Genomic DNA, 26,843 nt, shown 5'->3' with positions numbered 1-26,843 from the left:
ATTAAAACCATAGAATGATCCTCATCTCAATGAAGACCTTATCTCCTTGACAAGCCCTGATTGGCACAATGTAGATGATTAGGGTTGACCAGTGGTCAAAACCCTAATCCCAAGGAACTGATCATGAATAAGGAATCCTCTGGTGATGATAAGACCATGATGATGATGTACCATTTCAACCAAGACAATGATCCACCTCCTTGAGGAACCAAGAAACCCTAATTTGAATCACAAACCCTCAGATGGCTAGTGATCAATTTAATGAGACCCTTAAGCTTGCATCTTTCAACCTCTTTATCTTCTGATCAAGACCTAGGAGGATGACTTGCTCAATGTAGCCATATGATATGAAAATATGCAATGCCTAATGCCCTAAAAAATGAAATGCAATATGTTAAGCTAGTCCCAAGAGAGGAGGGCAAATTTTGAGGTGTTACAGCTGCCCCTATTCAATCCACTGTGAACCTGTCGATATGAATAGCCTCGGCTTTCAGATGATCAGGATGAAGAGTGATTGAATACCAAGAACAGACGAACAATTTGCACTCTGATGGGAAAATAATTACAATGCTAGTCAGGATCGGCAAAGAAACAATCTCTGAAAGAAACATCCGTCTGGTACGGAGACAGTCGACCTGAATACCGAAACAGAAACGTCGACCTGGATACCAAAATAAATGGTAACACAGGGATAACTATGGCTTGAACACCACATCCGCTGGGGATTATCACCTCTTTTTAATGCTTTTCTTGAACCCCGAAATTTTCTGACTGATAATTTTTTCCTTTTCTTGAACCCCGAAATTTTCTTTCGCGCAAATGATCCCGGATCACTGCATTTGAACCCCGACATCTTGTTTGCCAAAATAATGAACCCCATTCTCCATTTGAACCCCAGTCACCTGATGATAACTTGTGATCGCCATTGTGAACCCCGTTCTCCAGAAAACACCTCGTGTCTCCCTTTCTCCATTTGGACCCCGTTTTCCAGAAACTTGTGATAATTCCGTTGGCAACGTCGGAAATAACACCAAAATACCACTCTGATGGCGACATATCAGAGGGTACACCTTCAACCAGACACTGACTAATGACTGGGAAGACACTCGACGTTTACTGGACATCGAACAATGATGTTTACTGACACCAAAGAAAACTCGACCAGACATTAACCAACGACTGGGAGGGAACTCGACGTTTACTGGACATCGAACAATGATGTTTACTGACACCAAAGAGAACTCGACCAGACACTTACTGATGACTGGGAGGGAACTCGACGTTTACTGGACATCGAACAATGATGTTTACTGACACCAAAGAGAACTCGACCAGACACTTACTGATGACTGGGAGGGAACTCGACGTTTACTGGACATCGAACAATGATGTTTACTGACACCAAAGAAAACTCGACCAGACATATACTGATGACTGGGAGGAAACTCGACGTTTACTGGACATCGAACAATGATGTTTACTTGACACCAAAGAAAACTCGACCAGACATTAACCAATGACTGGGAGGAAACTCGACGTTTACTGGACATCAAACAATGATGTTTACTTGACACCAAAGAAAACTCGACCAGACATTAACCAATGACTGGGAGGGAACTCGACGTTTACTGGACATCGAACAATGATGTTTACTGACACCAAAGAAAACTCGACCAGACATATACTGATGACTGGGAGGAAACTCGACGTTTACTGGACATCGAACAATGATGTTTACTGACACCAAAGAAAACTCGACCAGACATATACTGATGACTGGGAGGAAACTCGACGTTTACTGGACATCGAACAATGATGTTTACTGACACCAAAGAAAGGAGACATTACGGGGATCGACACGACACTTACTGGTATCGCAAGGATGACATCCACATATGTCAAAACCAGGCAGACGCTTGCCGGGGAATGCGATTAAACACGATGTTGAACTCCTCAGAGTAACACCTTCCAACTTCCATTTCGCACGACAGAAATCTTCCTCCAGTATCGCGCTACTGGGGAATACCATTGACCCACTGTCACAATGCCAAACTCCTCAGAGTATCATCTTCACTGACCGGAAAAACCCATTCTCGAATGGTAACCACGGCTCGAGTCGCGCTGATCGCGATCTTCATTTCCATCTCTGTCCGACGGAAAAGTTTCCTCCAGTATCGCACTACTGGGGAACATTGCTGATCTGACATCATGATGCTAAACTCCTCAGAGTAACACCTCCAAATTTCTATCTCGCACGACAGAAATCTCCTCCAGTATCGCACTACTGGAGAATACCGTTGACCCAACGTCACAATGCTAAACTCCTCAGAGTAACATCCTCACCATCCGACAAAACCAATTTTTAGACGGTAACCACAGCTTGAGTAGCATCTTCACCCGCTGGCGAAACCAAATCTCAAACGGTAACCACGACTCGAGTCTAGTTGATGCTTGCAATGATGATGCATGATGATTTTTAGCGCAATGTTCCATAATTATGGAAATGCTACGCAATTTATTATGCAATATGCTATGATCTCCTAAATGATGCATGCATAAAAAAGCATCCCCCTCAAGGGACTCTTCTGGGGAGCTCGAGACACTCTGCTGAGGAACTTGTCAACACTCCGATTTCCACCCTGCTGGGGAATAACACTGCTGCTTGGAAAAGGCAACCCTGGCTGGGGGAAAACCTCCTTTGCACCTGATCCGCTTGGGGGACTTCACTGGGGAAGTAACCACCAATGCACTCTGTGGGGAAACAACGGTCTCTGACTTGCTGGGGATATAAATCCCGACTCCGCTTGGGAAACCACCATCCACAGATACCTCCACTAGGAAATAACAACCTTCAGTCCTGGCGACTGGGGAAGCATCGATCTGAAACCTGCTGGGGATAACCATCCTGACCCTGCTAGGGAAGCCACAGACCTTGAATCTGCTGGGGAATTAGTCCTCACGACTCTGCTTGAGGAGGTGAGGAAAGTCCGGTACCGAACACCCGTCGACTCGTCGAACCTTGGTATTCCACATCCAACTCCACTATCAGCTTTCCAATTTTGAGAACTCCCAGACTCGTCTGGACTTTTCTGATTCATCACCTTGTATTCCCGACCGCTTCGTACTCGACAGAGAGCGAACTCCTGGGATTTATACAGACTTTTCAATTTTCAGACTTTGAAGAGTCTTCTTGATTAATCTCAAGGGTCGTCGTACATCTCGTCGTCGTCTTTTCCACCATTCGTCCGTCTCTTGTCCCTGATCGGACTCCACGGGGATTGCTTTGTCAAAAGCTTCCACATCACAACCTGCAAGTGAGTGAAAAGTATCTAACAGCACGTGTAAAAGAGATCGTTAGATAAAATTGTGCCCCAGGCGTGTCAAGATTTCAACACTTGGGTCACTCAACTTTCCGAATAAGATTTCAAATTTTCAATCTTATAAGCATGCATTGGAAGGGACCTGTATGTCTAAAAATGCAAAGATTCTTTATAAAAAATAACCGGATGTTTTTGCAATCAAAGCGGTAATGAAAACAAAAAACAAAAATTATTTGACTGAATATGCATTTTATTGATTGAAAAGGTGAGGCTCAAATTGAGCAATACAAAGGAAGCAATTCCTGAAAAGAGGTAATTGCGCACAAAAGGAAAATCTATCCTAATGGCAATGTGAAACCGTGATCTCATCGAGTTCCAACTCAGTTACACCCCATATGTCCTCAGACTCTCCGTGCTTTTTGCCTTCTGAACAAGACGTTTCCGACTGATCCCTACCGGGTATTATCCATGTGCCTTAACCAAAGCGTAAACGATCATGCCAGACGCAGTCGTTCGTTTCAATCCCTCTTTTGCCCAAGTCGCCTTTTCAGGTTTTCGACTTGCCGGGTGTACATTTTTCTTTTTAACCCTAATTTTTGCCCGAACCTTTTCTTTCTGTTTTTTTTTTGGTTCGCCGGGATGCCCATTTCTGCCTGGACTTATTTTTTCTTTTCGTCCAGCGGGTCTCTTTATACGAAGTATTTTTTAACTGCGTCCGCATTCACAGGGGATGGAAAATCTTCGCCATCCATGGTCGTCAGCAACAAGGCTCCGCCAGAGAAAACCTTCTTGACCACGAATGGACCTTCATAATTGGGTGTCCACTTGCCCCTACGATTGTTTTGAGGAGGAAGGATCCTTTTCAGCACTAGATCACCTACGTGATACACACGAGGTCGCACCTTTCGGTCAAAATCACGCTTCATCCTCTGCTGGTACAACTGCCCATGACAGATGGCCTCCAGCCTCTTTTCTTCAATCATGCTCAACTCTTCGTATCGGGTCCCTACCCATTCCGCCTCTTGCAATTTCACGTCCATCAGGACTCTCAAAGAGGGAATTCGAACCTCAACCGGTAGCACGGCTTCCATCCCCTATACCAACGAAAAAAACGTTGCCCCAGTAGAAGTACGTACCGACGTTCGATACCCAGGATACCAGCTTCATGCTCAATCACACCATCGGTGCATTCAAATGTCATTCGGGCAACAAAAAGAATACGGGATCTTTTTGGTGTAACCAACACGGTACTACCTCATCCACATTAACCTTCCCCCATCAGACATCAGAATCCGTTCGGATTCGGGGTCAGGCCCCTCCTCCGGGATCGGTTACTCTCAATCTTTCGATTTGAGCACCTCGAGATGTCCTCATCAGGGAACTCAAACATCATCGGTTGATAATCCTCCGCGGGTTGTCAGGCGAGGAAATCAGACAATACACTCCCCTTGATCACTTTCTGAGAGCATCACAAATCAGTCAATATTCTTTCGCACTCTCGCAACCCGTCCGGTCAATGCTGGCTCTTCAAACATGTACTCGAGCGAATCCATCTCGGAAATCCACAAAGTGGTATGAACCAGCATATACTGTCTCGGTCGGCGAGCGGCCTATGCCAAAGTAGAACAAGTTTTCTCGAGCAGTGAATGTATTGTTTCACAGTCGGTAAACTTTTTGCTAAGGTAAATTGCATGCTCTTTTCGACCAGACTCATCATGCTGCCCTAGTACACACCTCATAGACCCCTCGAGGGCTGTCAAGTACCAGATTAACAGTTGTTTCTTCGATAGGAGGCATCAGAATCAGAGGCTCCTGCAACTTATTCTTTTATTTTTCAATGCCCCTTGGCAATCATTATTTCACCTGACCGTTTGATCCGTTTTCATACGGGTTCATACGTGGATGTTAGAGGAGATGTGAACCATGACATGTAGTTCAATCTACCTAATAGACCACGAACCTCTTTTTTGTTCTCGGTTCAGGCACTTCTTGTTTTTCTTTTTTTTCTTTTTTTTTAAAGCAGGATCAACCTCGATTCCTCTCTTACTTACAGTAAACCCCCAGCAGCTTACCGGCCCGCACTCTGATAGTGCACTTATTTGAATTCAACCTCAGTTTGAATTGTCTCAACTGGTCTACTCAGCTTGGCCAGATCTGCCAGATGCCCCTCTCTTGTTTGGGACTTTGCTATCATGTCATCAACATAGCATTCAATTTCATGATGAATCATATCATGAAACAAAGTCACCAGGATACGTGGCACCGGCGTTCTTGAGACCGAATGGCATCACCTTCGCTCTTGACACTCGCCTCGAAGGCGGAACCAACTTTTACTTCCTATCAGACCTCCTCGGTATACAGATTAACGATCTCGACTCGCTCTTCATGCGGCTGAATCACCTTCTCCTCTTGTTTCAACAACCTGGTTAATTCCAGCAGATCACAATCTTCTTCGCCTTCTTCTTCGGCATGATAGATCGGATTGTCGAAGTCATACAGAGGTGTAACCGAATTGTTATCAATGAGATCAGGAGAATTATTTTTTTGAAGTCGGAACGAGACAAAACACAAGGAAAGAAAATGAAAACAAACATTGCCATTTTTATTTGTTTTAAACTGCAAAAATAAATGAAAAACAGGGAACACCGCTTTTAATGTGAAAAACATCCATTTATTAATGATGCAAAACATTGCACAATGAAACATATGAGATGGCCCTTACAATGGACCATTACGTTTCGGGCAAAACGTATGGCTTTCATGCAACTAAAAACTGAAAACAAGAAATATTACTCTTCCGAATGAGCGACAGTGTTGATTTTTTAGGCCTTCCAGCTTCCTGGTACGCACGATTTTATCCACGACTCCAGCTCGCGGTCACTGTCAATCTCTTTACCCACTGTATAGGCGTGATCTGAATCCAGCACTCCGGCACTGACAAATGCGGACGGTGGACGACGTCCTCTGTTCTGCTCAGACGAGTCTTGGCCTTCCTGATAGCCAACCCCAAACATATCCGCCTTTACCACAATGTCTATGATCTTTCCCCAGCCTGGGATCCCTCCATTTCTCACTACTTCCACTGCCTGTTTGTAAGAAGAAATGGACGGCTTTTTCTCTTTCCCAACAGTAATGGCATTTTCCACCTTGACGGCTTCGATTGCCAGACTGGGTGCTTTACATCTTACATCGTCCATTTCTACTTTCATCATTCTCTGGATCGTTTCCCTCATCATTACACACCCGTTTGTGGCGACGGCCGCACAACAATTATCAACACGAGGGAATGCTCCATTTTTCGTCAAATGCTTCTGGACCACAGACATTGGAGTCCTTAACTGATCCCCGTTCGTTTCATCCATTTTCCTCTTGTATTTGGACATCACATTCACTCCCATAGGGCCATGCATCGGCATGGGGTTAGTATTAACATCCGACATCAGCGCAAAATCGATGGCTTTAGAATCCACCAAGTCCTGAACGACATGCTTAAAAGCTTTGCAATCCTCAATGTGATGTCCGGGTGCACCAGCATGGAACTCGCACCTGACATTCTCATCATAACTCGCAAGCCTCTGCCCCGGTTTCCCTGGAACCAATGTCCTGGGCTGCACCAACTCGAGATCCATCAACCTTTTAAATAGAGAGGCATAAGTCACGGGCGGCTTATTAAAATGACGATCTGTCGTCCTTCTTCTCACTTGGCACCCAGCTTTCTGTGTTCTCGATGGAGGTGACTGTCGTGGCTGTAGTACAAATGACTTACCAACAGGAATAGTCACTGCAGCAGTGTATGGGTGGTAACGATCCTTACCCCTCTTGGCATGCACCTCACTTGATTCAACCTCCTTCTTGTGCTAAATACTGCCAGAGGGCTTCTTTAATCCGGACGACAGAGCATCTCCCTGGATTTCCCCCATTCTCAGCCAGTTTTCAATCCTCTCCACCTTCTCGGCGATCGCTTTCTGCCCCAAGGCGAGCCCTCGTACAACTTTGAACAACTCCCTCATCATCTCTTTCAATTCAAGAATGTCGGTGTTGGGGAGATTTGTCATTCCTGTGTCAATCAAACAGGTTAGACACTGACACCTGCAAAATAGAAGACAAGTTATTATGCATGAATGCAACGTCTATCCATACGATGAAGCTTCTGTCTTTTGATCCTGGTTTCATCGAGACGGATAAAAATTCAACAATAACATTCTGACATCAGGATGTCTCTCAACCAGAATCTCAATCGAGAATGTACCCTGAGTATGGATAGACATGAGTTAGATGTCGATGAATGCAAAATGTGGATGATGCTGATGCGTGAATGCAATGCACTGTGCCATCCTCCAAGTCATCTGATCATCTGTTGCACTGAAACCTGATCTCTAAACTGATCACAACCATCTGAAGGAAAATGTAACCACAAATCCGACTTAAGGGTTCCGAAATAAACGGAACTGAAAGATACATCACCATCATCATCAAACAATCTCTGAGGAGATAACCATAAGATCTCTGAATCGGCCCGGGGAATCCTGAAATAAACGGATCCCCACTGATAAATAACACGGACAGCACTTCGGCGTCTCGGAAATAAATGTCCATAAATCCGACTTATAAATAGGACTCTGATCAACAGAACCATCAGTCACCATCAAAGTCACCATCTGAACATGCATCTGTAAGAATCAACCCTCCCCTCACAGGTAAATTCTAATCAGGTCATCCTAAGGCGGATAATAGTCTCGACAATCGGGCAGAGATACTCAATGGGTTTGCCCTTTCGGGTGTGCCATTGTAGCTCTCCTGAGATCGTCTAAACCAAAGATCCGGGAAAGATCGGTCACCGAAGTCAATAGCTCAAAAGAGGTAACCCAACCAAAGTGGAAAACCCCACTGAGGAAGAGCACTCTCAGATGAACCTCGTCCGGCCTGTGGTATGTCACGTCGCAACAACATGCCCAACCAGCATGTGAGGAACGTGAGACCACACTAATCCTAGGTGTATACTCGGGCCTGGGTTTTAGCCCCACTCAGAACACCCACCCCAAAACAGAGGAACCACCTGTACAGAGGACAGCAACATGATAGTATGATACATGCAAATATTTATGCAAATATATACACAGCAGAATAATAATAAATGCAATAAATAGAGCAATACAAACAACCTAAACTATCCTAGAACGCTAGGAGAGACTCGCTTAGGGAAGATGGACCAGCAATAGGTCAACTTCTAAATTCCCCAGCAGAGTCGCCAGCTGTCGCATCCGCGAAAAACAACCGGCGGGCTAAAACAAAACAACACAGAGCCGCCACCGTGCGTTATTTATCCCAAAAGAGGGAAAGGAAACGCTCGAAGTAAACCTGGGAAAGACATGGTCTCGCGACCAGAGAGAGATGGGATCGGGAGTCGGTTATGCGAAGGGAAGGTATTAGCACCCCTACGCATCCGTCGTACTCGACGGGATCCACGCTCAAAAGATAGAACAAGGTTGCTAAAACAAACATCACACACACACACTGAAGACAACACAGGTGGAGGAAGAGGGGAGAGGGCTCGATAGGACATCGCATCCTATGCCTACGTATCTCATCTGGAATGAGAATCAGAGCTACCGTAGTTCGGCTCACGCACGCCAAACAAAACACATGCAAACAGGCAAACATGGAACTCGAACGCCAATCGCTGGACTTACATCAGCTTCCGAACCAAACAAACCCACACTGGAAACCAGATGCCACTTGATGGACTTATACCGGACTCCAAGCACACAACAAGAGGATACGGACTGCCAATTGTTGGGCTTACATCCATCTCCTACACACACAAGAAGAAACAAACAACAAGTTACTAAGGAGTCGGGAACTCGAGCCTAGCAACTGTCAAGCAAACACACACAAAAAGAAAAAGGGTGCCCGGAGAGACCTCGCACGGTCTCCTGCCTACGTACCTCATCTGGTATGAGGATCAGGGCGACGTAGTTCCCCTGAACAGGACAAAGGACTAGCCTAACCAGATAACAGAGGGAGACACAACTAGGGAGACTACGACTCGAGCCTAGATGTTATCATGCAAATCATCCCTAAGTCAAGGTTTCTAGCTAACTTGCACAGGGAGCAAGCTATCCTAATCAGCACAAGCACAACAAACAATCACAAACAGCACACACTATATACACACCAAGTGGGGCTCAAACAAGGGGTTAGGCTGCAGAAGCAAGCCAACTGTATCAGGGTGAGGTTAGCTCTTAACCCTAACATTGAGAGTTAGGGTGAAGTTGATGAAAGGTGAGTGAAGATGAGACTTCACAGCTCTTATCCCTGGCCTGGGAGAGCTTCAGACAATGAAGTGTGAGTTCAGAAAGTGGGAACCCTTCTACACTTATGACACTGACTCAACTGTACAACTGTACAAGGATCTTGGGTTAATATCCACAATGCATCAACACAGTGGTGTGAGCAGAGGGATGACTCAACAAGAATAGCAGGAGATGGATTGCACATCTCTTGGGTTCTGCCAATTGCCTTATCAAAGGTCTTTTCCTGCTTGGGGACAAAAATAAACAAGCACAAACATTGCCTCTTAAGGAGGACTTCAGACAGGTGTCTGGCCAAGTAACAGGCCAGGTCTTCCAGACTACATGGAGAAGAGATCATTATACCTCAATGCTCAAGCTAGCAAGCAAAGCAAACACAAGTTCACAAGGGAACTATAGCAACTAAGGTACCTGAAATCAATCCAACATAATCAGTATACCAGACAAACAAAAAGCAAACAGACAATTACAAGTCCACAGCACAAACAGATAACAAGCATCAATGCATAAAGGTGCAAGCCACAAGGCATAAGTGCAAGTCTCAAAGCCTACAAAACAAACTCAATGTTAGTCATAAACAAGCAATAAACCAACTCCAATTGAGTGCACATCATCAAGCATAAGCAATTGTGCTCCTTGACCTGAAACAAAGCTCAAACATTAAGCACTAACCACTAGAACTTGGCCTAGGGTCAAAATAGGAGCAATAAACCAAAACAGAACATGAAACTTATCCAAAATCAAGTTCAATCAAATAAGAAGCAAATCCAAGTGGTCTCATGTTCATATCATTCACCAACATCATTTCATGAGGCAAAGAGTACAAAGCATGCAATTTAGAACCTCATAGGACCAAACAGAAAGATCCAATTCAAATCAACTCACAAACAATTCAATAAATCCCCAAAAAATTCATGGTTAAACAGCATTCATAACATGACCTACACACCAAATTTCAAGTCATTTGGACCAAGGGAAGCAAGTCAATTAAATCCCATAAGTCATAGCATGTTCAAACAAGCTCATACAAGGCACCAAATCATACATCAACTTCAAGCAAGCATAAAACAGAACTGGCATAAGATAAATGAACCAAATCAAAGCCATGGCAAACTTCAAGATGTCTATAATACACATGCCAAATTTCAAGTCCATCCAATAAACCACAAGAATTTCACAAATCCTATGAGATCATGACTCACAAAAAGTCCACAATTGGTCAAACAGGGGAGAAAATCTCAATCAAATTGGAAATGCACTCAAAAAATTGACATTCAAACTTAACATCCAGGAGAGTCAACATGCAAAAATTCAGATCATTTTGAGTTCATATGGCATGGTAACAAAAATCCACAAATGGGACAAGAAATGGTGTGACACAAATTGTCACACCTTCAATGATCAGGTCATATCTCACAAACCAGAAATGCAAAAATCACAAACTCAATGCCAAAATGTTCCTAAAGGTGTCTAGTTTAAGCATATAAAATTTCATCCTCATAGGATTAAGCATCATCATTTCATGATCAAAATGGTAAGCAAGGTACAACAAATGACATGTATGAACATTCCCTAGCCAAAACAGAAATCCACACGTGCACAATTTTCATAAAAATCATCAAAAAATAGTAGACATGGCAAGGATCATGGCACAAAAAATCTCACATCAATTGGATTAATGGTTTGAGAGTTATGATTTTTCTAATGTGAAGAAAAAAAAAAACATGAACAATGGCATGTGAAATATATGTAGCATGATGAATTAAATTGCCAAAGCCTAATGAGAAGTGCTGGAGCGGAGGATCGAACTCCGCGTGCATTTGAAATAGGGCTCTACTTAAGTGAAACGCCGCGTTTCACTTAAGTGCGTGGCAGGATCTAATTGGCTCATGGGAGACAAACACCAGAAAGCATGCAAACAGGCCAATACACGACCAAACACGATCTGGCAATTGAAATTGTTAGGGTTCTTGATGTTCTTCATTATTCATCATCCATTTCCAGCATATGAACAAAGGTTCACGAAAATCAACAAACTATACATCATCATGTTCATCTTGCAATGCTCATCACTAATCTAAACATCATTTAACCTAATTCGTGCTAATAAATCCAGATCGAGCAAGATAAGTTTCATCAACCAAACTTAAATTCAGTATATCTCACTCAATTCTCAATGAAAATCAAAAATATAAAGTTCAGCATGCTCCACAATTAAGGATCTACAAGAACCATAGCATAATTTCATGAATTGAGAGTATCGAATTCCAACCTCTATGAAGATGCAGAGTTGGAATCGTGAGTTTCAAGGCCTTAAAGGTGAAAACAGATGTTCCTTGATGCTCCAGTAGATGAATGAGTGCAAGAATTTAGCTCAGCAATGCTCAAACTCGAAGGAATCTCCAAATGTCATGTGAGGTGCTTGATGCAACAGTGCTAGGTTTGGCTCGAAATTGAGGAATCCTTGCTTGCAGAAAGTCCAGTGATGCTTGTAGATGATAGATCAATGAAGAACAATGCAAGTTCTTTGGAAAATTTGCAGAAAAAATCAAGAGAAAAAGTTGAGAGAATTGGTGATTTTTGATCTAGATCTGAGATGAATGAATGTTAATCACAAAAACGGTTAGCATTAGCCTTATATATGTGCTGTTAATGATGTTGGTAATCATGTTTAGTGTTAATGCTAAAGATTAAGTGAATTGGAAGTTTTTGTGCATTTTAGCATTTCACCCTCAAATGCATAAAACCAATGTAACAGTGCCAATTTAGTTTCAATTCACCTCAGAAATGTGGTTTCTAAGCTAATGCAAGTGGAATTGAGTGAAAACAATGAATAATTCTCAAAATGCACTTTTCCCTCCAATTTTCAAAATAGGTTCAAGTGAAAAATGCACTTTTTGTGTGATGAGTTTTAATGAAATGTGATGCATGAATTGGATAGAGGACATCAAAATAAATTTGCTCCAAAAAACCTCACTCCATTTGGCCATTTGGTGTGAAAGTTATCCAACTTTGAAATTCAACTTTTCTTGATAATGATTTGATCATAACTTGCCAACCACAAATGAGAAATTCATGTTCTTGGACTTTTTGGAAAGGTGAGAGCAAGATCTACAACTTTCATGTTGGACAAAGTTTCATTTGAAGCATTTTTAGACATGTAATTTTGAGGAGAAAACCTTTCCATTTTTGGCAGTTTTAAATTACAAGTCACTTTCTATTTTTGGAAAGTTTTCATCTGACTTTATTTTCTTCATTGTGGATCTTTGACATGTCAAATGAAACTTGTTTGGACATGAATGAAGTGTCTCTAACCCTCTCCCACCTCCAAATCCATCAGTTGACCTTTGGTTGACTTTTGTTGACTGATAGATGAATTGGTTATGCGTAGATGTTCTTGAGCCTCCAACTCCTGCTGAAATGGCTCAACAATGAAACCCTAACTTCCACAAGCTCATTAAAACCATAGAATGATCCTCATCTCAATGAAGACCTTATCTCCTTGACAAGCCCTGATTGGCACAATGCAGATGATTAGGGTTGACCAGTGGTCAAAACCCTAATCCCAAGGAACTGATCATGAATAAGGAATCCTCTGGTGATGATAAGACCATGATGATGATGTACCATTTCAACCAAGACAATGATCCACCTCCTTGAGGAACCAAGAAACCCTAATTTGAATCACAAACCCTCAGATGGCTAGTGATCAATTCAATGAGACCCTTAAGCTTGCATCTTTCAACCTCTTTATCTTCTGATCAAGACCTAGGAGGATGACTTGCTCAATGTAGCCATATGATATGCAAATATGCAATGCCTAATGCCCTAAAAAATGAAATTCAATATGTTAAGCTAGTCCCAAGAGAGGAGGGCAAATTTTGAGGTGTTACACCTCTTCACACGGGTACTTGGTAACTTTTACAGACTGTGTACATAATTTGACACACACCTGATCCTAACACTAAGACCCTTTATTTATACTCAATCAAATTAACTGTTTATAACGACCCTTCAATCACGTCGAGACACATGGCACTTTGCATGGATGCAACTATCCATTATGACCCACGTGTACCTTCAGCAATTTCAAATAAGAGCAAAGTTCCCTCCTTTATTTGAATTTTGAATCTCCAATCAAAAGTCGTCTTCAACCATTTGAAGAAATATTTCTAAGTCTTAACTACACGATGACCCTTATTACCCAGGGACTTTCGACTGGGTCTCTTTAATATCATATCCAGCCGAAACGTATCTACTCGATCGAAACATCTCTTCATGGTTGAAACATCTCTACATAGGATTTCTATTTTGGTAATTCTACAGTGGGTGTCGAAATTATGAGCTAACAAATTGCCCCCCAAAAATGTTATTTTCGACATATGAGAGAAAAATACATTTTTTGAGAACACGCTTCGACGCCTCAAACAACTTTGACATCGTGCCAAGTGTTCCAATGTCGCAAAACTTTTCAGTTTCTCCAGTTGTCTGGTGACGATGATGAAGGCTATGAAGAGAGGGAGGCTGATACAGGCGAATGGCAGGCTCAAAACCAAACTCTTGTCACTCTAACTATTGCAGTTATTCCGATGGGCGGAGTTTCGACAAGTAATATTGGGGGTCTTTCTGCAGAAAGACTGACTATTCTGAAATGAAGACAACCCCTTGAATATTTGAAGCCTATGTTAAGGTGTAGGGAAAGTTCCTCTGAAAAAAGCCTTAGCACTGCTTCGGTGTCCGAAGATCAACCTTCGAGCACCCCTGCAGATGAAGTGCTTTCCAAGATTAAAGACAAGATCTTTAAACGTGACTTGTTCCTGTTGTTGTTGGCTGATCCTTCTGCCCCCTTAACATTAAAGGCTCTTCTGAATCAAGTCGGCCTGCTAGAAACTCCCCCTGAAGTTTCCAATGTTATATTGGTGATATGTACTATAATCGACCAAGTTGTCGCAGATCATAGGCTGCTACCTCAGCTAACAGGGGAAATCGAGAAGAACTCTGGTTTTGAGGCAGCTGCCTGGGATGCTGCCACCGAGTCAACCAACAAGGCGATGGAATTGGAGCAAACTAAACAAAAGAATAAAGAAAAGATCGAAATCCATGATCGTGATATTGCTTCTTGGAGGAGGCAAATGGAAGAACTTCAGGCAAAGATCTCTGAGGCAGAAAGAAGCAAAAGGGAACTCTTAGAGTTTAATGATGTCTTAATGGCTAAAGAGCTCGAATTCATCATGGAGTAGTTGAATAGGCTCGAAAACTTGAGTCTGACATCAAACTTCTTCGATCGAAGAGATCTTTATGTGTGAAACGTTTGGAACTTCTTAAAGCAAAGTACCTTAAGATCAAGGCCAACCTTCCTTTCTAATTTTTTTGTCTCCTTTCCATTTTTCTTATTTTTGATGTAATGATACATTAGTTTAATTGTAATGAATATTAGCCATTTGGGCCTTCGAATCAAATGTAGACCATTTTGGTACTTTTATCATATTGGCTATGATTAACTTACATATAACTATTAGTCTCTTATTTTTATCTCTTGGAGTACTGGTCTATATTTTTTTAAATATTTCCCATTTACTCTCAAAATCCTCTTGTCTTTATTAAGCTATTCAATTTCATAGGCACCATTAGAAAATACTTGCAAAATCTGAAAAGGGCCTTCCCATTTTAGAGGCCACTTCCCTAAGGTCATATCCTTTCGATCCATTGGAAGGATCACTTTCCAGACCAACTCTTCAGGCAAAAAACTTTTGATTTTCACCTTCTTGTTATAAGAGTTCTCTACTCTCTTCTTCTGTTGTTTTAATAACTCCAAGGCATTTAACCTTTCTTCATCTAGATCAACTAATTTATCCAACATCACGCTCCAATATGACTCTGTTGGAATTTCATGATGCCTTTGAATCCTTATGGATTGTAGGTGAATCTCTACTGGTAAAATAACATCATGACCAAAAGTCAACCAAAAAGGGGTCGACTCAGTGGTTTCTTTGGGAGAGGTACGACATGCCCACAAAATCTGATCTAGAGTTTTGTGCCAATTTCTAGGCTTCTTCCCTACATGCTTTTTAATCAAACCAATTATCACTTTATTAGCAGCTTCGACTTGTCCATTAGCCTGAGCATAATATGGCGTTGAAGTTAATAATTCGAAACCCATTTCTTTAGCAAATTCTTGCACCTTTCGACCAGTGAATACTGATCCTTGATATGTTGTGACAGTCTCTGCGATTCCAAATCTATAAATAATATGCTTCTGGATAAAATCGATCATATCTTCCTGATTCATGTTTGGTAAGGGTAGGACTTTGATCCATTTCGTAAAACAATAAACGCCCACCAGGATATATCTTTGACTCTTAGATGATGGTGGTCAAATTTCCCCAATTAAATCTAACGCCCAACCTATGAATGGCCAAGGCTAGATGATAGAGTGCAATTCGCTTGTGGGAACATGTTGTATGCCTGCATGTATCTGACATTCTTGGCATCCCTTTGCAAATTCAATGCAATCCTTCAATATAGTAGGCCAATACATCCCTTGGAGAAATAAAAGCCATTTCATCTTATGACCAACTTGGTGTGCCCCACACGCCCCACTGTGGACAGTCGAAAGGGTTAAATATACCTCTGACTCACTGAGGCACTTAAGCAAAACTCCCTAAGAAGACTTCTTAAACAACTTCAATCCCAAAAGAACATAACTTAACGCTCGATACCTGGTTTTTTGATCAGCAGGCGCCGTTGGATTCTATAGATATTCCACTATTGGTTTCCTCCAATCTTCATCTGTCAGATTGTCTATTGCTAATATTTCAAAGTTTCCTTCATCAGCGTATCCTAGTTTTGTCTTTTCTAAGTCTGAAGGGGTTAATCTGGTTGACACAACCTTTCCTCTGACTTCCATGAATTTTTGTAATTTTTCTTTTGAAATTTTATATCTAGATGCAATCTGAGCCAAATCGTTAGCCACTTGATTTTCCAATCGAGGTATATGTCGAATATTAGCCATCTCGAATCTTTTAGCAATCGACTGGCTATTATGAAGTACATAATTAAATTCTCCTTAATACATATGTATTCGTTTGTGATCTATTTTATGACTAACTCTGAGTCACCCATTATTTTGACCCGAGTTACCCCCAATTCCAACAATATTTCAAGTCCGGCTATGACGACTTCATATTCGACCTCATTGTTCGAACAAAGACCTTCAACTCTATACTTGAGTCTTTTTGGAATTTTATTAGGAGAAATAATTAGCACTCCTATTCTTGTTCCATCCTTGTGACTAGACCCATCGAAATACAACTTCCAAGGTTCTAATTCAAGATAGTGCAGTGCATTTGCATCTATGGAGTGGTCGACTATAAAATCTGCTACCACTTGTCCTTTAAAAGCCTTTAATGGCATGTACATTAAAGAAAATTCAGTTAATGCTAATGCCCACTTCCCAATTCGACTATGCAAAATCGGTTTGGACAACATATGTTTAATAACGTCGAAATGAGATGAAACATAAACATCAACATGTTTTATATTATGCTTCAACTTTGTACAAGAGAAATACAAGCATAAACACAATTTTTCAACTATGATATACCTAATTTCTGCATCATTTAAGACCCTACTGAGCTAATATGGCTCTTTCGACGCCATTATCATCCTTTTGAGCCAACATGCTCCCTAAAGTCTTATCAGACGCAGATATGTATAATCTCATACTCTTATTTCTACAAGGTGGCGTCAGGATTGGTGGATGACTCAAGTATGCTTTAATCTTATCGAAGGCTTCTTATTGAGCCTGCCCCCATTCGAACCCTTCCTTGTTGAGTCGAAGCAATGGTGAAAAAGCTTGTGTCTTCCCACTAAGGTTTAAGATGACTCTCCGCAGGAAATTGATCTTGCCTAGTAGTGACTGCAATTCTTTCTTTGTTGATGGCGCTTTCGCTTCCATTATGGCCTTGGTCTTATTCTGGTTTATTTCAATTTCCTTTTTGTGGATCACAAAGCCTAAGAAATCCCCAACCTACACATAAAAAGCGCATTTGAGAGGATTCATTTTCAGACCATGCTTTCTCATCCTTTTTTAAAGGATATTCAAAGATGGTCTATATGACTCTTCCCTGAAACAGACTTAATAACAATATCATCTATGTAGATTTGCATAAAAGTCTCTATAAAATCATGGAAGATCGAATTCATTGCTCTTTGGTAGGTTGCCCTAGCATTTTTCAAACCAAAAGGCTTCACCATCCATTTGTAGGTGCCTAAGGCTCCAGGGCATCGAAATGCTATTTTTGGGACATCCTCTTATGCAATAAATAGTTGGTTATACCCAGAATATCCATCGAGCATGCTTAAATATTCATAGCCTGCAGCGGAATCGACTAGCATTTATGCCACTGACATCGAATATTCATCCTTTGGGGTTTCAGTATTTAAATCTCTAAAATCTATGCAAACCATCAAAGTACCATTCTTTTTTATAACAGCCACAATATTAGCTAACCATTCGACATACCTGGATGTGTGTAACAACCCAATTTTAGTAATTATTTCTTATACTATTATTACTATATTTTATTTTATTTATTTGGAGTGTTAATTAATTAATTGGTTGTTAGGTAGTATAATAATTGATTATATTAATTAATTTGGTGTGTTAATTAATTATTTAGTTGATATGAGATATAATGAATAATTGAATTAATTAACTTGGTGTGCATATTGAGTTGGTTTAATTTATTTGAATTAAATAGAGATATTATAATACTAGGTCTTATTGGGCCTAATAATTAAATTAGAAGTATCATTCTTTAAGCCCAAATATAATACTAGTATATAAGAGGCGAGGAGAGTGAGAATTAGGATTCTTTTGATCATTTGACAACAATAGAGAAAGAGAAGAGGAAAAGTGAGGAGAAGAGGGGAAGAACAAGAGAGGAGCTAGGGTTTCCAGAAAATTGAAGACGTAAGAGGGAGAATCTTTATTATTATGGGTTAGTCTAATTGGGGCAATGGGTAGAAATATGTTTAGGTTGAAATCCCTAATTTGCATGGTTTTGGAATTGTTAGGTCTTGATGAGTATTCTCGATTTGTGGTGATTTGGTTGTGTTAAAACTGTAAATTAATGTTATATACTTAGAGTATTGTATGAGTTATAATTTTCTGAACATTTTGGTTTTTACGGAATCGAAATCGGAGGTCCGAAAGTCCTCCAACGATGAAAAACGCAGAAAATTCTGCATTCTGTTTTACGTTAACCAGTTACCCACCGAGTGTTAACCGGTTACTTGCTTAAAAATCTGCACAAGAAGTTGATTCTGTTTTACGTTAATCGGTTACCCACCGAGCGTTAACCGGTTAATTGCTCTGTTTTGTGTTAACCGGTTACCCACCGAGCGTTAACCGGTTACCACTGTTGAAAAAATGAAAATTTGAGATTTTAAAAAGTTGTATTCATTTGCAATGAGATCTAGTGTGCGTAGTTGATAAGTAGCCTATATTTGTGAATGATATATTGTTATGAATGTGTATATGTACCATTGGTAGATAATTCATAGAGTTGAATTATGGTGATATGTGGAATGTTAAGATGGTAGAGATGATCTTAATTGCATATGTGTTGGTATTTGTACATTCATTCATGGCATGGTCGGCTTCATGGTGGAAGCGGTGAAACTGTGGGTTCACATGGTATTTGATGTTGATCCTTGAATGGAAATAGGCGTAGCATACATTGATCCTTAATTGGAAATAGGCGTAGTAGACGTTGATCCTTGAATGGAAATAGGCGTAGCATATGTTGATCCTTAATTAGAAATAGGCGTAGTAGACGTTGATCCTTAATTGGAAATAGACGTAGTGGCTTTGATCTTGCCCGGATCAGAAGTGTGGCTTAGATTCTAGATATTGAATCGGAAATCGGTGAAACGTTGGGTTCACATTGCGGTACCACATACATAGAGTCACATGTCTTGCATTGAGTCACATTAGAGTTATGTGATAATTGAGTGTATGCATTATTGTAATTGTGATGCGTGTATGAGATATGGTAATTGAATTTGATGATGTTTGGATACATAACTTGGCAAAGTATGTGATTATGTGATAATTGTAGTTATGTGTATTTTTGGGAATATAATATTGGATTTGAATATTATACTCCTTGAGTTTTTATGTGTGCTTGAAACATGTGAAATAAATGTTGGTTAATATTATTTACATGGTTATATGAAGTGTGATGGATTCCTTTAATTGTTGATTTAATCATTGTGCTTTATTATACTTCTTCATAATGACTTGAATTCTCACCCTTCTGTTGGAATGATGCTTTAAATGGCATCGTGCAGATACGCCAGAGTAGTATTGCTGAAGTAAGTGGACGGTAGCTCACTCAAGATTAGCCGGAGAGTTTCCGTATTTTAGTTGAAGACTAGGTAATGAGTCAATGCTCTGGTCATGTAACACGGGGTAGATTGTTAGTATTGAACTCATATCTTATTTGGATATGCATTACGTTATTACTTGTGAACATATTTATTTGAAATTGCTGTTGGAGAGGCCATCGTGCCAAATATTCTGAATATGGTTTTATTTTATCTTGAGGAGATTATTTAGAGATGATCATGGTATGGGACATGGATCATTTTATGAAATGCATGAGTATTCATTATTTTCCGCTGCGAATGCATATTCTTGAATATTCATGATAATTGAAATGTGTTATTTTAAATGACCAGGTGTATTGTATATTGATGATGAATGAGGTTTGGTTTTTGAAAGCTTTTAGTTTTTGAAAACATCGACGTGACGCCCTTTTGTTTATATGCGTGCTTATTTACTCTGATTATATGTTAAGTATTTTGGGTAGAAAATTGGGTGTTACATTAGTGGTATCAGAGCAGGTCGGTCCGTCCGGCCAGGTTGTTTAATTATGTTTGTTCCCTAGTATGCGACATGTGTGTGAGAACACTGTCGATGCTTGTTTTATTCTCCATTGCAGGTTGGGAATGAAATAAGTGGGGGAAAAGCGTCTGCTTCTCTTGGATGTTCCAATTGTATCGAGCTTGTACATTATGTTGTTGCATGCAAGAGGGCAATGTTGGCTAGTTAACATGTTTTGAGAATGTTGTGCTTTTCCCTGAACCCGAAGAGAGGTCGGATTCGAGGATGGTGTTGGTTAGAAGTTAATCGGGTGTATATCAACTGTTTCGAGAAGACAGTTATTTTTCCTGAGGGTGGTGCTAAGGAAGATTGGTTTGTGTCTGCTAAGCAAGTTGATGAATCGGTGCAAGATGGTGCCGAGTTGTTTATGTTGTTGGCAACTTTGGATATTCGTGAGAAGAGGACGATTGAAGAATTGCCAATAGTTTGTGAGTTTACGGAGGTATTTCCGGAAGATATAAGTGATTAACCGCCGGAACGTGAGGTTGAGTTTTCGATTGATTTAGTTCCTGGAACTAGTCTTGTATCGATGGCTCCCTATAGAATGTCTGCTTCTGAGTTGAAAGAGTTGAAGAATCAACTTGAAGACTTGCTCGAGAAGAGGTTTATTTGTCCTAGTGTGTCACCGTGGGGTGCACATGTTCTGTTGGTCAAGAAGAAAGAAGGTTCTATGAGATTATGTGTTGACTATAGACAACTGAATAAAGTGACGATTAAGAACAAGTATCCACTTCCGAGGATTGACGGTCTTATGGATCAGCTGGTTGGAGCTTGTGTGTTTAGAAAGATTGATTTGAGGTCTGGGTATCATCAGATTCGTGTAAAGGCTGAGGATATTCAAAAGACTGCTTTTCGGACAAGGTACGGTCACTACGAGTACTCCGTGATGCCTTTTGGTGTGACTAATGCACCTGGTGTATTTATGGAGTATATGAATAGAATTTGTCATGATCATCTGGATAAGTTTGTTGTTGTGTTCATCGATGATATATTGATTTATTCCAAGAGTAAAGAGGATCATGCCGAGCATTTGAAGGTTGTGTTATCGGTGTTGAAAGAGAGGAAGTTGTTTGCTAAACTCTCTAAATGTGAGTTTTGGTTGAGTGAAGTAAGTTTTCTTGGACATGTGATTTCGAGTGGTGGTATTTCTGTGGATCCTACGAAGATTGAAGTAGTATCTCAGTGGGAAGCTCCTAAGTCGGTTGCTGAGATTAGAAGTTTCCTTGGTTTGGCTGGTTATTATAGGAAGTTCATTGAAGGATTTTTTAAGTTATCGTTACCATTGACGCAGTTGACTAGGAAAGGTCAAGCTTTCATTTGGACTTCGCAGTGTGAAGCGAATTTTCAAGAGCTTAAGAGAAGATTGACTACGGCTCCTATTTTGATTTTACTGGATCCGTTAGAACCTTTCGTTGTGTATTGTGATGCTTCTTTGTTGGGTTTGGGAGGTGTTCTGATGCAAAAAGGGAAAGTGGTAGCTTATGCTTCAAGGCAACTTAAAGTTCATGAGAGGAATTATCCGACGCATGATTTAGAGTTGGCCGCCGTTGTGTCCGTGTTGAAGCTTTGGAGACGTTATTTGTTTGGATCGCGATTTGATGTGTTTAGTGATCACAAGAGTTTGAAGTACTTGTTCGATCAGAAAGAATTGAATAGGAGGCAAAGGAGATGGTTGAAATTATTGAAAGATTACGATTTTGGTTTGAATTATCATCCTGGAAAGGCGAATGTTGTAGCCGATGCATTGAGTAGGAAGTCATTGCACATGTCTACGTTGATGATTTGAGAGTTTGAATTGTTGGAGCAATTTAGAGATTTGAGTTTGGTTTGTGAAGCGACACCTTCGTGTGTTAAGCTTGGTGTGCTGAAGCTTACGTGTGGCATTATTGACGAGATTAGAGAAGGTCAGAAGTCAGATTTGAAATTAGTCGATGTTATGACATTGATTAATCAAGGCAAAGGTGGTGATTTTCGGATTGATGAGAATGGTATCATGAGGTGTCGTGATCGAGTTTGTGTTCCGGATGTTGCGTATTTGAGAAAAAGGATTCTCGAGGAAGGGCATAGAAGTGGTTTGAGTATTCATCCTGGTGCTACTAAAATGTATCAAGACTTGAGAAAGATGTTTTGGTGGCAAGGTATGAAGAAGGATGTAGCGGAATTTGTGTATTCATGTTTGACTTGTCAAAAGTCAAAGATTGAATATCAAAAGTCGTCTGGTTTGATGCAACCGTTATCTATTCCCGAGTGGAAGTGGGATAGTATCTCTATGGATTTTGTTTCGGGTTTGCCGAGAACATCGAGTAATTGTGAGGTGATTTGGGTCGTTGTGGACAGGTTGACAGAATGTGCTCATTTTATTCCGATGAGGATGGATTATTCGATGGAGAGACTTGCTAAGTTGTACATCGAAAGGATTGTGTGTTTACATGGTATTCCGTCGAGCATTGTTTCGGATAGAGATCCGAGGTTCACTTCGAGATTTTGGGAAGGTTTGCAAAGTGCTTTGGGTACAAAGTTGCGTTTGAGTTCGGTATATCATCCGCAAACTGATGGTCAAACGGAGATGACTATTCAGTCACTTGAAGATCTTTTGAGGTCTTGTGTTTTGGAACAAGGAGGAAATTGGGATAGTTTCTTGCCTTTGATCGAGTTTACGTATAACAACAATTTCCATTCGAGTATTGGAATGACACCTTTTGAGGCTCTTTATGGTAGAAGGTGTAGAACTCCTTTATGTTGGTAAGAATCGGGAGAGAGTGTTGTGATTGGACCCGAGTTGATTCAAGAGACTACGGAGAAGATTAAGATGATTCAAGAGAAGATGAAGGCTTCTCAGAGTCTTCAAAATAGTTATCATGATAAGAGGAAGAAGGCTCTTGAGTTTGAGAAAGATGAGCATGTGTTTCTTCGAGTTACGCCAATAACGGGTGTTGGTAGAGCTTTGAAGTCGCATAAGTTGACGCCGCGTTTCATTGGTCCTTATCAGATTTCCAAGAGGATAGGTGAAGTGGCATATCGGATTGCATTACCACCATCACTTTCTAATCTTCATGATGTGTTCCATGTGTCTCAATTGAGGAGGTACATTGCGGATCCATCGCATGTTGTTCCATTAGATGATGTTCAAGTGCGGGATAATTTGACGATTGATACATCACCTATGCGAATTGAAGATCGAGAAGTGAAGAAGCTTCGTGGTAAGGAGATTGCTTTGGTGAAAGTGATATGGGGCGGAGCCGCCAATGGCAATATTACTTGGGAACTCGAGGATAAGATGAAGGAATCGGATCTGAAGTTGTTCGTTTGAGGTATTTTCGAGGCCGAAAATCTTTTAAGTGGGGGAGAGTTGTAACAACCCAATTTTAGTAATTATTTCTTATACTATTATTACTATATTTTTTTTTATTTGGAGTGTTAATTAATTAATTGGTAGTTAGGTAGTATAATAATTGATTATATTAATTAATTTGGTATGTTAATTAATTATTTAGTTGATATGAGATATAATGAATAATTGAATTAATTAACTTGGTGTGCATATTCAGTTGGTTTAATTTATTTAAATTAAATAGAGATATCATAATACTAGGTCTTATTGGGCCTAATAATTAAATCAGAAGTATCATTCTTTAAGCCCAAATATAATACTAGTATATAAGAGGTGAGGAGAGTGAGAATTAGGATTCATTTGATCATTTGACAACAATAGAGAAAGAGAAGAGGAAAAGTGAGGAGAAGAGGGAAAGAACAAGAGAGGAGCTAGGGTTTCCAAAAAATTGAAGAGGTAAGGGGGAGAATCCTTATTATTATGGGTTAGTATAATTGGGGCAATGGGTAGAAATATGTTTAGGTTGAAATCCCTAATTTGAATGGTTTTGGAATTGTTAGGTCTTGATGAGTATTCTCGATTTGTGGTAATTTGGTTGTGTTAAAACTGTAAATTAATGTTATATAGTTAGAGTATTATATGAGTTATAATTTTCTGAATGTTTAGCTTTTTACGGAATCGAAATCGGAGGTCCGAAAGTCCTCCAACGATGAAAAACACAGAAAATTCTGCATTCTGTTTTACGTTAATCGGTTACCCACTGAGTGTTACCCGGTTACTTGCTTAAAAATCTGCACAAGAAGTTGATTCTGTTTTACGTTAACCGGTTACCCACCGAGCGTTAACCGGTTACTTGCTCTGTTTTGTGTTAACCGGTTACCCACCGAGCGTTAACCGGTTACCACTGTTGAAAAAAATGAAAAATTGATATTTTAAAAAGTTGTATTCATTTGCAATGAGATCTAGTGTGCGTAGTTGATAATTAGCCTATATTTGTGAATGATATATTGTTATGAATGTGTATATGTACCATTGGTGGATAATTCAAAGAGTTGAATTATGGCGATATGTGGAATGTTAAGATGGTAGAGATGATCTTAATTGCATATGTGTTGGTATTTGTACATTCATTCATGGCATGGTCGGCTTCATGGTGGGAGCGGTGAAACTGTGGGTTCACATGGTATTAGACGTTGATCCTTGAATGGAAATAGGCGTAGCATACGTTGATCTTTAATTGGAAATAGGCGTAGTAGACGTTGATCCTTGAATGGGATTAGGCGTAGCATACATTGATCCTTAATTGGAAATAGGCGTAGTAGACGTTGATCCTTAATTGGAAATAGACATAGTGGCTTTGATCTTGTCCGGATCGGAAGCGTGGCTTGGATTCTAGATATTGAATTGGAAAGCGGTGAAACGTTGGGTTCACATTGCGGTACCCCACACATAGAGTCACATGTCTTGCATTGAGTCACATTAGAGTTATGTGATAATTGAGTGTATGCATTATTGTAATTGTGATGCGTGTATGAGATATGGTAATTGAATTTGATGATGTTTGGATACATAACTTGGCAAAGTATGTGATTATGTCATAATTGTAGTTATGTGTATTTTTGGGAATATAATATTGGATTTGTATAATATACTCCTTGAGTTTTTATGTGTGTTTGAAACATGTGAAATAAATGTTGGTTAATATTATTTACATGGTTATATGAAGTGTGATGGATTCCTTTAATTATTTATTTAATCATTGTGCTTTATTATACTTCTTCATAATGACTTGAATTCTCACCCTTCTGTTGGAATGATGCTTTACATGGCATCGTGCAGATACGCCAGAGTAGTATTGCTGAAGTAAGTGGACGGTAGCTCACTCGAGATTAGCCAGAGAGTTTCCGTGATTTAGTTGAAGACTAGGTAATGAGTCAATGCTCTGGTCATGTAACACGGGGTAGATTGTTAGTATTGAACTCATATCTTATTTGGATATGCATTACGTTATTACTTGTGAACATATTTATTTGAAATTGCTGTTGGAGAGGCCATCGTGCCAAATATTCTGAATATGGTTTTATTTTATCTTGAGGAGATTATTGAGAGATGATCATGGTATGGGACATGGATCATTTTATGAAATGCATGAGTATTCATTATTTTCCGCTGCGAACGCATATTCTTGAATATTCATGATAATTGAAATGTGTTATTTTAAATGACCAGGTGTATTGTATATTGATGATGAATGAGGTTTGGTTTTTGAAAGCTTTTAGTTTTTGAAAACGTCGATGTGACGCCCTTTTGTTTATATGCGTGCTTATTTACTCTGATCATATGTTAAGTATTTTGGGTAGAAAAAGGGGTGTTACATTAGTGGTATCAGAGCAGGTCGGTTCGTCCAGCTAGGTTGTTTAATTATGCTTGTTCCCTAGTATGCGACATGTGTGTGAGAACACTGTCGATGCTTGTTTTATTCTCCATTGCAGGTTGGGAATGAAATAAGTGGGGGAGAAGCGTCTGCTTCTCTTGGATGTTCCAATTGTATCGAGCTTGGGCATTATGTTGTTGCATGCAAGAGTGCAGTGTTGGCTAGTTAACCTGTTTTGAGAATGTTGTGCTTTTCCCTGAACCCGAAGAGAGGTCGGATTCGAGGATGGTGTTGGTTAGAAGTTCATCGGGTGTATATCAACTGTTTCGAGAAGACAGTTATTTTTCCTGAGGGTGGTTCTAAGGAAGATTGGTTTGTGTCTGCTAAGCAAGTTGATCAATCGGTGCAAGATGGTGTTGAGTTGTTTATGTTGTTAGCAACTTTGGATATTCGTGAGAAGAGGACGATTGAAGAATTGCCAATAGTTTGTGAGTTTGCGGAGGTATTTCCGGAAGATATAAGTGATTTACCGCCGGAACGTGAGGTTGAGTTTTCG

General features: G+C 40.2%; 1 protein-coding gene across 1 annotated transcript; it reads right to left on the bottom strand.

Moving 5' to 3' along the window:
- Positions 1-15,236: 15,236 nt before the first annotated feature.
- On the bottom strand, positions 15,237-15,920 carry LOC127123761 (uncharacterized). The gene has a single exon (XM_051053957.1). The coding sequence runs from the start codon at positions 15,918-15,920 to the stop codon at positions 15,237-15,239; it is 684 nt and encodes a 227-aa protein (XP_050909914.1).
- Positions 15,921-26,843: the final 10,923 nt, after the last annotated feature.

Source organism: Lathyrus oleraceus, chromosome 2 (genome assembly GCF_024323335.1).
Source record: "Lathyrus oleraceus cultivar Zhongwan6 chromosome 2, CAAS_Psat_ZW6_1.0, whole genome shotgun sequence".
NCBI lineage: Eukaryota > Viridiplantae > Streptophyta > Magnoliopsida > Fabales > Fabaceae > Lathyrus > Lathyrus oleraceus.
The sequence above is the reverse complement of the archived record's forward strand: the minus strand, read 5'-3'. Positions and strand labels throughout refer to the sequence as shown.